The sequence below is a fragment of the Phalaenopsis equestris genome, unplaced genomic scaffold, assembly GCF_001263595.1.
Source record: "Phalaenopsis equestris unplaced genomic scaffold, ASM126359v1 Scaffold000002, whole genome shotgun sequence".
Taxonomy (NCBI): domain Eukaryota; kingdom Viridiplantae; phylum Streptophyta; class Magnoliopsida; order Asparagales; family Orchidaceae; genus Phalaenopsis; species Phalaenopsis equestris.
Genome location: NW_018164444.1, coordinates 75,713,109 through 75,725,246, shown reverse-complemented (window position 1 = coordinate 75,725,246; position 12,138 = coordinate 75,713,109). Strand labels below are relative to the sequence as shown.

General features: G+C 32.0%; 1 protein-coding gene across 1 annotated transcript; it reads right to left on the bottom strand.

The window, feature by feature from the left end:
* Nucleotides 1-1,397: 1,397 nt before the first annotated feature.
* LOC110032425 (pentatricopeptide repeat-containing protein At3g46870) lies at nucleotides 1,398-11,437 on the bottom strand. Its single transcript, XM_020736060.1, has 2 exons — nucleotides 10,985-11,437; nucleotides 1,398-1,934 (listed from the first exon to the last, which is right to left on the bottom strand). Exons 1-2 carry the CDS (start codon nucleotides 11,360-11,362, stop codon nucleotides 1,560-1,562), a joined length of 753 nt encoding a protein of 250 aa, XP_020591719.1. The 5' UTR covers nucleotides 11,363-11,437; the 3' UTR covers nucleotides 1,398-1,559.
* Between the last annotated feature and the right edge of the window lie 701 nt (nucleotides 11,438-12,138).

Genomic DNA, 12,138 nt, shown 5'->3' with positions numbered 1-12,138 from the left:
CTGCTTAACGAGCCGAACACGAGCTGTTCACGAACAACGAGCCAAATTGACAGCCCTAATCTTCGAACTCCGAGCTTAAAATCTAAAACCAATAATTAATATTGAGTAATTAAACTTTTATTTGAAATAATCTTACAATCTTTACATTCTCGACGATCTCTTTTTCTCATAAGAAAATAATCAATTTGTGTTTTATTAGATTCATTCTTACAAGTAATAATATGATCATTTGTTTTCTTAAATAAAATATTAATAATAATAAAATTATAAGCTAAAGTAAAATCTAATATAGTTATATCTTCATTAGTCACTCCAAAATCATAGCCACTATGAATATTTCTAAAAATCTTCTATCACTCAGCCAATAAATCCATTTGAATCTTCTCCAATAAAAATTCATCCTTGTAGAGGTATCATTTGTATTAATTCGTCTAAGTCATTCCAAAATTTTTCTTTTAAATCTATATATAAACCTACTTGAAGAACATAAGTACTTAAAATTATAACTATTTTAGTATTAACAAAGTTATAATTATATCTCTAATTCAATTAATTTTTACATTAACTTTAGAACTCTTATCTATAATTACACCTGCATCGTTTCTACTATGACTCATGCCAGAATACCAAAATTTAAAATCTAAACTGTCAATCTCATTAGTATTTTCTCCAACACATTTAGTTTTATTAATGCAAAAGATATTTATCATCCTGTGAACCATAACCTACATTCTAAGATCTTATTCTAATATTAATTTCATGGATTAATTTCTTGGTCCACATCCGCTTATAATGTGGGAACCCTTGCTAAATGCTTATTTAACACTATACCCGGGCAACAAATTTTCATCCAAACCTTAAAAAAAACTTTGCAAAATAGTAATAGAGCCACATGACCCACCTATTATTTAAATAATGAGAATGATATGCCTTAATTTTGATGCCTCGATACATGGCAAACCAGGTATTAACAAGTAGGATACCATGATCTCAGCATTAATAGTACTCATAAATTTAAGGCATTATTTATTCATGGCTAAATATAACAAGAGCCTATATTCTCATCATGGCAATATTACTAATCTTCAATGAAAATGGCTATACAAATCTATTAACAAGAACGAGTGCAAACATCCATACTTGGTTCAACATAGAAAGATAGATGGCAAAACATGAAAATCCTCTCTAAAATGCACCACTACAGATACTTATTTAAATCATCAAACAGCAAATAAACTCTCCCAAAGGGCAGTCAAATTAATTATTCTTAGAGAATTAAATATAAGGTAAACTATGCAAGAGTTGCTAGTGACTAGGATTTTTATTTCCAATAAAAGAACTAAGTAAAAGAATATTGACCGAGAATAACAAATCAAAAAAAATTTAGAAGTCTGTGTATTACATTTAGAATAAATTTGATATTAAACAAAAATAATTGCAAAAAAAATCATTGTTCTCATAGATACAATCCTTTTCAGTCCACAACAATTTGAATTTTGGAGCTCCTATGTAATTGCTTTTTATGGTTTGTCTATATAAAAATTCAAACCTACATCACGCTATTCTTCTAAAAACTCCAAAGGCCCACCAAGTTGTCTTTCTGCTTCAGCTCTTACAGCAATAGCATTATCCTTATCTCCATTAGACTCTAGTCCACTTATCAATATCCTAAAAGTAAATTCATCAGGCTCACTTTCCCAAAGCTTCATCAAGCAAAAACAGTCCATAACCATTTGAGTAAATCCATACTCTAATAGAGTCTTCATAAGTAAATTGAACCCTTCAGTATCCGATTCCAAACATTCTGCCTTCAAATATGAAAAGGCTTGCTCAACCTTCTCATGCAATCCACTCTTTGCCAAGACTGAGATTATACCAGCATAGATTGACACCTGAGGCTTATACCAATGTTCCCTCCGCAGCTCTTCAAAAACCTAGCAGGGGATAAAGATGTCCAAGAATGTCCAAGAGCTAAATCAATGAGAAAAGTGATTGAACAATATCACATCATTTTTAGGAAGTATGAATTCATAAACACCATATACAAATTTATGAATAAATCTGAAAAAATATAAATAGAACAACGTATGTTCACATTAACATTCACAAGAACAAAAGTAATCAAGCTAACTTAAAAGGCAAAAGATAAAATTCGATGAATCGCAGAAAAAATGTTAAAAGAATTTATGAGAATGCCACATTTTCTGCTAGCTTAACAAGCACTGTTAGGAACTTCAAAGAAATGATAACATTCCTTAGCCATTCAGTTGCCTTAGAAGAAGGCATCTAAACATCAATACATCTTCGTTGAAAAAAAAACTAGGACATGTGACATGACTCTTGGTCACATTTTGCAATGTAATGGGCAAGGATTGCCATGTTATTAAAGGATGCAAATTATTCATCATATTTATTAACCACAACAGTGAAAAAATAAAGATCAAGCAATCAACAAAGTCTAAACTCATCACAGTTTAAGTGTTTCATGAGACCTCTCTCTCTCTCTCTCTATATCTATCTCAAATGCATGCAGGCGCATACAACACTTACAGCTCCAAAATCACCACAAATTTTGGCGGTTCCAAGGCACACTTTCTATCTCAAAAATCATCATAGGTTTACATAGTTCCAAAAAACCCTCTCCCCATATTCAATCTTTTACCACTAATCCAAAATAGCTCCCACCCATCCACCCTTCTCCATGCCTTCCTATGGCCTTCCCTATTGGAAATTGTTGGTTCTCACATTTTTTAAAGCAATACTAATCATAAGAAAGTCTCTCCCTCTCTCTCTCTCTCCATACTTCTCATGCTATTCCAGACTCTACATAGATAGGAAGCTGCTCTTTTCTCTATGCTCTCATTATTTTAATAATACTTCTACCAAAAACCCAAGTCCCATATTATAGAAGTTGAAAAAGAATGTTGGTAAACTAAAAATATTGGTCCACCAGCAAAGAAACTCGGTCAATGTTGACAAAAAAATAAATCTATTTCTTAAATAAAATAAAATAAGTACTAATCAAATAAAAAAAATGATGATTTGTTTAAGCTTTAATATATTGCATACTTAGCAAGAATGAGTTTACAATCATAATACCAACAATAATAATAAAACTAATAATAATAATAATAGATTAAAGTTTTAAAATAGTCCCGAACTTTTTGTAAGGGTCCATCTTAGTCCCAATATCTATAAAAGTACCAATTTAATATCCAAACTTTATTAATAAGGGCTAAAATAGTCCTCTCTTGGACTATTCCAACATAAAATCTATGGACTAATTTAATTTTTTTATAAACATTGTGACTAAACTGAATTTAAATAACCAGGGGATTTTCTTAGTACTATACTCAATAATAATAGATGTGATTCAAATTATTTTGAACTGAACTAAAATGATATATGGCTAAAGAAAAATCAATTTTGCAATTTATTAAACTTTGAAGTTGATTTAAAATTGAATAAGTTTGCATTCAACAGAAAATTGTCAAAGTTTTCTTAGCAACTTTCATTAAAACCATCAAATTAATTATTAAAAATTAATAAAATGATTAATCTTAATCAAGTAATAACAAATGATCTAACAATAAAAATGTGTGGTTATGTATTAAACTGCATATATTTTTTATATTTATTTCTTATTATTTTATTAAGTATTTACATCAATATATATTTTTATATAACTTCAATGGAAACTTCTCATTTCATAGCAGCTATATACTTCAACATCTCGCATTAAAATTTTAATAATAAAATAATAAAGTATGTTAAATAAAATAATTTTCTTATTTGATATCTATTCCCCACTACAGGCCCCATGAAAATCACCAAGCCCCCTTACTCTTTGTAAAAAATAATAATAATAATAAATAATAAAATAAGGATTGCATGCAATTGTGCACATTTTAACTCCTCCCACCATATCACTTATCAACTCGTCAACCAAGAAGTAGAACGTGAAATCACCCCCACATCATACAACAACAACAAAACCTTTATGCCACTAAGGGGTCGGCTACATGAATCATTTTTCTCCATTGTGTCCTATTTAGTGTCATATTTCATTTAATTCTAATAAATTAAGATTCTAATGTGTCATATTTCATTTAATTCTAATAAATTAAGATCATTTTTTATACAATATGCCCAAGTCTTCCAAGATCAACCTCTTTCTTAACATAAGTCGAATCTAAAACATCTACCTCTTCCTTTCTTTACATTCATACATCCATGCATCCATCCATCCACATGCATCGCCTAAACAACTAAAATTCAAATTACGTAGCATTTTAATAGATGTAAGCCACACTTTAGCCCAAATCGGGCATTCCAATGGATGTAATCCCCAAACCAAATCTAATTTTAATTCGAGTATTTCAATGGATGTAAGCCCCAATGCAACTAAATTTGGACATTCCAATTGATGCAAGCCCTAACTCAATTTATATCTGGGCCGGTCTTCCTTGCCAATAAACTAGCTAAATAGATTAAAAGTCCAAAATATATATATATGTAATAAACATAAAAATTTATATGCATTTCACCTTGGTTACAAAGTAGCCTGAGAAAAGACAATTCATGGCTAATAAGCAAATTTCCTGAATGTTATAGCATTTAGCTCTCTAATTTGGTATATTACTACAATGATATTCCCGAGATGGCAGGATAATTGGATCTTGATCGGATTCAACTTCATCCCCCCAAAATATTTCTCGTTTGATATAAGGGCCATTTATATACATATCATCCAATTGATATGTATTTACATATATAACATCTAAACTTTATTTTTTACATTTATACCACCCAAATATTTTATATCACAAGAATAATATCACTATGTTAACTTTTAAAAAGTGAAATATATTTTTCATGTACAAGTAAAATTACATATACGTAAAAACTAAAGTTTACGAGTTAGATATATAATACAAAGGAATTGACTGGTATTGAAGAAAATTTTTTTTAATATAATCATTAATTAAAAACATTCAGTTTGATCTACAAAACCATGGAAATGCAATCATCCTTAATTAAAAGTGCTATTCTGAGAGCGGAAGAAGTAATTAACAAATAAGGGCTTACGCTTATCGAAAGTTTAGACCCTGGTTCTAAATAAGCCTTACTATAAATGTTAGAAAAATTATGCTTAAATTAAAATTAATATACCTTGAATAAAATATTATTTATATAAGACAAGGATTTGGGCTTTTTTCCCCAAGCAATACCCAAAATCATATCATCATATAATCCTGTCTCCGGGGTTGTTAGGTAGAGGGGTTTTAATAAGATCTATCTCGGATTTGCTAAATTGAGCCAAAATGCAAAATGCAGAAGTTCCATGGATTTATGTAATTTTGGATTCAGTGAATTCAGTTTTGCCTTCTATTCAGCCTAAATCCAGCTTTACAAAATCCGAGGAATGGGTGGTTTTAAACACTTAGAGATTTTCTAAAATCCTACTTGGAGCCAAATAGCTCCTAAAGTTACGTATACTAGCATTGACTAAAGTTGATATATTAAATAACTAAATCAAGAGATCACATACATATTAACACCCTAAAGCCCAACAACCTCCAACCTTTTTCTACTATGCATCATCTTTTCAAAAAACATCCATGTGAAAACTTTAAAAGCAAACCTAATCAATTTAGGCACCACAGCATAAGGCTAATAATAACAATTGCGTAAAACAAATTCAACCACCCAGTATTTTCTCTATGTCCAATTAATGCTAGTTGAGCCTTCAATTAGCAAGCAATTTCGACTCAAAAAAAAAAAAGTTTTCATTCATGAAAACCTCAGCTGGAATGACAACTATGTAACATTAGTCGACAAAGAAAGGAACAAAAAACGGGAAGCATAAATAAAAAGTAAAAGCTGTCAAAAAACTAAGGGTGCGTTTGGGGCAGCTTTTTAGCTGTGGTGCGGTCCCAAAACGTAAAACTCTTGTTTCTAAAATGTGGTATGGTAGCGGTGTGGGATAAGCTTATGTAAACGCGGGCGGTCCGTGTTTTGATCACGTGATTTCCTTCGCGTGCCCTCGGTTTCATCCATGTGCCCTCGGTTTTCTTCTTTGTTGTACATGGTGAATCAGTGCTCTAGCTCCCTTCTCCTCTTCTAACTCCGGTCGATAGTCCCCTTGAAAGGTGGTCGATGGTCTCTAGTGGCACTCTCATCTCCTTCCTCCCTTCTCGCCATTTCCGAACACATCTTCTCTTTCATCCTCTGGTATTTCTTACCCCTCTTTCCCCTTGTCTTACCTCCCTCTATGAAGTATGTGATTGATGTTGAGCTACGATTTTTGGCTTCCCCTACAGTAGCTTGGTTTTTATGAATCATTCTATGTGCTTATGATTGTGATTGTCGTTTGTAACTTGGTGTCTTGCGATTTATGGCTTAGCTTTGTGATTGCCCCTTGTGGCTTAGTTTTTTGCGGTTCATATGAAAAAATTGATGAAAGTATTCACGAGAGAAGTTCATAAAAAATGTTATCATTTGTGGCTTGATTCTTTGCTGTTTATGGCTTACCTCTATGATTGCCTTTTATAGCTTGATTTTTTGCAGTTTATGGCTTACCTCTGTGATTGCCTTTTGTGGCTTGACTTTTTGCGGTTTATGGCTTACCCCTGTGATTGCCCAGAGAAATTCATAAAAGCATAAGAGAGAGAAATTCATGACAAATTTTTACTTTTTTGGCTTTGTTTTTTCGGTTTATGTCTTAACTCTGTGATCGTCTTTTGTGGGTTGCTTTTGCAGATCTATGGAGAAAATTGATGAAATCATTTGAAAGATAAATTCATGAAAAAATTTATTTTGTGGGCTGGTTTTATAAATTTCTGTGGATAATTTGATAAAGGAATTTGAGAGGGAAATTCATGAAAAATTTGTTGTTTGAGGCTTACTTAAGCCTTTACTCTATGGAATCATTGAAAAAAAAAAGATGAGAAAATGGTGGTTGTGTTGGTGTCCTGCGTTGATTCTATGTATGTTGGCTATATGTGTTTTGGGTGGCTCTGAGCTGGTGGTGGTAGCGGCGGTGTTGTGTTGGGTGTTTGTGTGGTGATGTCGATGATGGTAAGTGAGCGGTGTGGTGGTTGTGGTAGTCGAGGTGGTGGTTGTGTTGGAGCTGTGGTGAGTGAGGTGGTGATGGTGTGTTGTGTGTGTGGAGTTGATTACATTACTATTGTGTGTGGTATGGAGGAGCAGTGGTAATGCTATTGTGGCATTCTCATTTTTCTCTGAGTTGTGTTAAATATTTTTTATGGCAAATATTTATGATGTTTAGTTTTTTCATGCAAATATACACAATAGTTAAAGCCAAAGAGATCAGTTCACCTGCAATGTGGGATAAAGATACAAAAATGATAAGAGAAATAGACAGACAACCTATTTCAACAAGGAGGGATGGCAAAATATCATGGAAAAATTTAAGAAAAGTACAAGTAGAAAGGATGATACGATGCAGTTGAAAAATAAGAAGAAGCTGAAAAAGAATAGAAAAATCTGGAAAAAATTGAAGAGATAAATCACGGGCTTAGGTTGAGATCCGATAAAGTGAACAATTAATGCTTCCAATGAGTGGTGGGTTGAGAGACTGACGGTGAGCATTTCTGAAATGTCCACTGCTTTAGTTCAATTTTGAAACGTCTATTGCTTACGATAGGATGTGATCATTTTTTAATGCAAGTTGTATATGTTTTTTTTTTTTTTCTTTTGCATTTTTTTTCTTTTTTTCTGTATCAATACCTATATTCATACATCCATATATATATTCACACGTACACCCATACATCCATACATAAATACATACACGCATCCATATATACAAGCATATATAAACACATGCATACATACATACATGTAGGGCTGTCAAAAAAGCTCGTTGTTCGTGAACAGTTCGTGTTCGGTTCGTCAATGAGTTCATGTTCGATTCGTTCGATAAGTAAACGAGACAAACACAAACAAATTTTTTTCGTTCGGTTAGTTAAACGAACCAAACACGAACAGTGATGCGTTCGTTCGTGTTCGAATCGTTATTGTTTGAAATATAAAATAATATAAAATAATTATATATAAAAAATTTATTATATTTTAAAACATTAAATTTTATAAATTATAATATATAATAAAATAATAATAATAATATATTAATATACTATAGTAGTAATATAATATTGAATATTTATATAATATAAGTTATATAATTAATATATAATATTATTTTTATATATTAATATTAGGGATGTCAAACTGGCTCGTCGTTCGCGAACAGCTCGTGTTCGGTTCGTGTTCGACTCGTTCGTTAAGAAACGAACACGAGCTTATTTCAAACAAACTAAATTTTAAACGAACCGAACACGAACACAAGCTTTGGCATACCTACATGCATGCATACATAGATACATACATACATACCTACATGCAAACATACATATATACATACATACATACATTCATATATCATATATCCATCCATAAATACATATAATCATAAATACAGGCATCCATACATATATATATATCCATGCATCCATGCATACACACATCCATGTATCCATACATATATTCATACATTCATACATCCATCCATACATCCAAACATTCATCCATAAATCCATCCATGCATCTATCCATGCATCTATGCATTCATCAATCCATACATCCAACCATCCAAAAATACATTCATAGATACATAGATCAATATATAAATACATCAATTCATATATCCATACATTCATACATCCATAAATGTATCCATACATACATCCATACATCCATACATACATCCATACATCCATACATACATACATTCAGATATTCATCAATACATCTATGCATATATCCATACATACATCAATACATCCATAAATGCATTCAAACATCCATACATACATTCATCCATACACACATCCATACATACATACACCTATATATCAATACATACATACATTCATGCATATCCATCCATCCATCCACCCATCCACCCATCCATCCACCCATCCATCCATCCATCCATCCACCCATTCATATATTCATATATCCATACATTCATATATCTATCCATCCATCCATACATACATACTTACATTCATTCATTCATACTTCCATACAACCATTCACACATACATCCATACATTCATCCAAACATATATCCACACATATATACATACGTACATTCATATATCCACCTATATCCATACATTTATACATCCATACATACATAAATCCAAAAATCTATACATCCATGCACCCATACATCCATAGATCCATACATCCGTCCATATATACAACACCTTAACAACTACACTTCAAATTATTTAGCATTTTAATAGATGTAAGCCACACTTTTGCCCGAATCAGGCATTCCAATCGAAGTAATCCCCAAACCAAATCTAATTTTAATTAGAGCATTTCAATGGAAGTAAGCCCCAATGCAACTAAATTTGGACATTCCAATTGATGTAAGCCCCAACTCAAATAATACTTGGGCCGGCTTCCATGCTAACAAACTCACTAAATCAATTAAAAATTCAAAAAAAAATATATGATGAATATATAAATTTATATACATTTCACCATGCTCTACATAGGATCCCTGAGAAGAGACAATTCATGGCTAATAATCAAATTTCCTGAATGTCACAGCTTTTGGCTCTCTAATTTGGAATATTATGACCATTGATATTCTCGACATGACGGGATAATTGGATCTTGATCAGGTTCAACTTCATCCCCCAAAAACATTTCTCGTTTAATATAAAGGGGGCATTTACATACATACCATCCAATTCCGATTTATTTACATATCTAATATTTAAACTTTATTTTTTACATTTATATCGCTCAAATCTTTTAAATCACAACAAAAATATCACTATTTTAACTTTTAAAAAGTGAGATACATTTTTTCATGCATAAGTAAAATGACATATATGTAAAAACTAAAGTTTAGGTGCTAGATATATAAATACAAAAGAATTGAGTGATATTGAAGAAAATCTTTTTTAATATAATCAATAATTAAAAAAAATTAGTTTGATCTTGAAAACCATGCCAATGCAATCATCCTTAATTAAAAGTGCTCTCCTACGAGCAGAAGAGTTAATTAACTAAAAGAGTTTGTGCTTATTGAAAGTTTAGACTATATGTTTAAATCAGCCCTAATATAAACGTTAGAAAAATTATGGTTAAATTAAATTTAATCTATCGTGAATAAAATTTTATTTATATAAGACGATGATTTGGGCCTTTTTTTCCTCAGCAATCACTCCATTAATATTGCAAACCCCCATCCCCTCCCATCATATCATCATACAATCCTGTCTAAGGGGTTGTTTGGTTGTTAGAGAGAGGTTTTAATAAGACTTATTCTTGGATTTACTAACTCGAGTCAAATGGCAAAATGCAGGAGTTTCATAGATTTATAAATTTTCGGATTTAGTAAATTCAATTTTGTCTTCTATTCAGCCCAAATCCGGCTTTACAAAATCCGAGGGATGGGTGGATTTAAGCACTTGGGGATTTCCTTAATCCTCTTTGCAGTCAAATAGCTTCTTAGGTTGTGTATACTAGCACTGACTAAAGCTGATTATTTAAATAACTTAATCAAGAGATCACATACAAATTAACACCCTAAAGCCCAGCCCAACAACCTCCAATTTTCTACTACGGATCGTCTTTTTAAAAATCAACCATGTAAGAGCTTTAAAAACAAATATAATCATTTTCAGGCACTACAGCATAAGGCTAATAATACCAATTACGTAAAACAAATTCAACCACCTGTATTTTCCTGATGTCCAGCTAACGCTAGCTGAGCCTTCAATTAGCAAGCAATTTCCACTCAAAAAACAGTTTCCATTCACGAAAACCTCAGCTGGAATGACAGCTATGTAACACGAATCCACAAAGAAAGGAACAAAACATGTGAAGCAAAAGCAAGAAATAAATGCTGTCAACGAATTAAGTCTATACAAACCTGGAAAGCCAAGATGGCCTCTCCCTGCCTCTGGAGTTCGCGAAGCACAGCCATAAGATCAAACTTTACCAGCCGCCGGACCTTGGTCTCGATTTCATGGGCCACTGCATCTAACCCGCCATTTAACTTCGCCCTCTTAAGAGCCTGGACGGCTTGGATGCCCTCGATGCTTAGGTACCTTCCCCTCTGCGTTGGTTTCCGATTCATGCTCCGATCCCTCATGGTAATGGATACACCCATCGCCAATCTCTTCGACCTCCATGATCGTGGATTTTCGGAATGAAGACTGTTCCTGGAGGTCGGAAACCGCAGGGAAGAGATTAGGGTTCCGGCGAACGATCGATAGATTGGCGGGAGACGAAGATAATACAAGTTCATTTCACTTTTTATCGCCAGCTGGATCCTACTAGCGTTTCGATTTTTTTCCCGAAAGGGAAAATATTTGCGCAAATAAGCGCGGGTAGGAGTTATTCAGAGTCACAGGAGTTATATCAAGATTATATTCCTGTAACATCCGTATAACTCTCTTGTAGCATTCATATAATTTATTTGTACACATAAAATTACAGAAGCGCGGAACTCATTTTTAGTTTACAGGTAATTTACAAAGAGGTTACATGGGGGTTACAGAGGGGTATAACCCAATATAACTCCATGTACCCCTGAATAACCCCTGAATGTAAGCAGCGCATGTAAAATTCAAAAAAAAAATTATATAACCATCTAAAATATTAAATAAAATATTTTAATCTCTTAAATTTCATATATAACATTTTAATTATTTTTTAATTACAATCACTCTTCTAAGCCCACTTATAAATATTTTGAGTAAATATTTAAGATGATTAAAATGTTATAATTAAAAACTAGATAGATAAAATTCAAATGACCAATATATAAAAACTCAAAAAGAAATATCATACCCAAAACATCCACCAAAAAAATATCGATGGTCAAAATTCAATCAGACGAATATTTTAAATTTTAAATTTATTTAATAGTTAATGTAATATATTATTTATGTAATATATTATAAAAACAATAATAGCATTAATTTTTTAAAATGAAATACACAATTTCATAAATATATATACTAGATATTAAATGAACAAACATCAAAGTTTAATTAAATCTTAAACATAATATTGTATAAG

Coding starts and splice junctions, on each gene's coding strand:
- LOC110032425 (XM_020736060.1), bottom strand. CDS start 11,362: ATGAACTTGTATTATCTTCGTCTCCCGCCAATCTATCGATCGTTCGCC. Junction 1,935..10,984: donor AGGCCATCTTGGCTTTCCAG/GTTTGTATAGAC, acceptor ATCCCCTGCTAG/GTTTTTGAAGAGCTGCGGAG.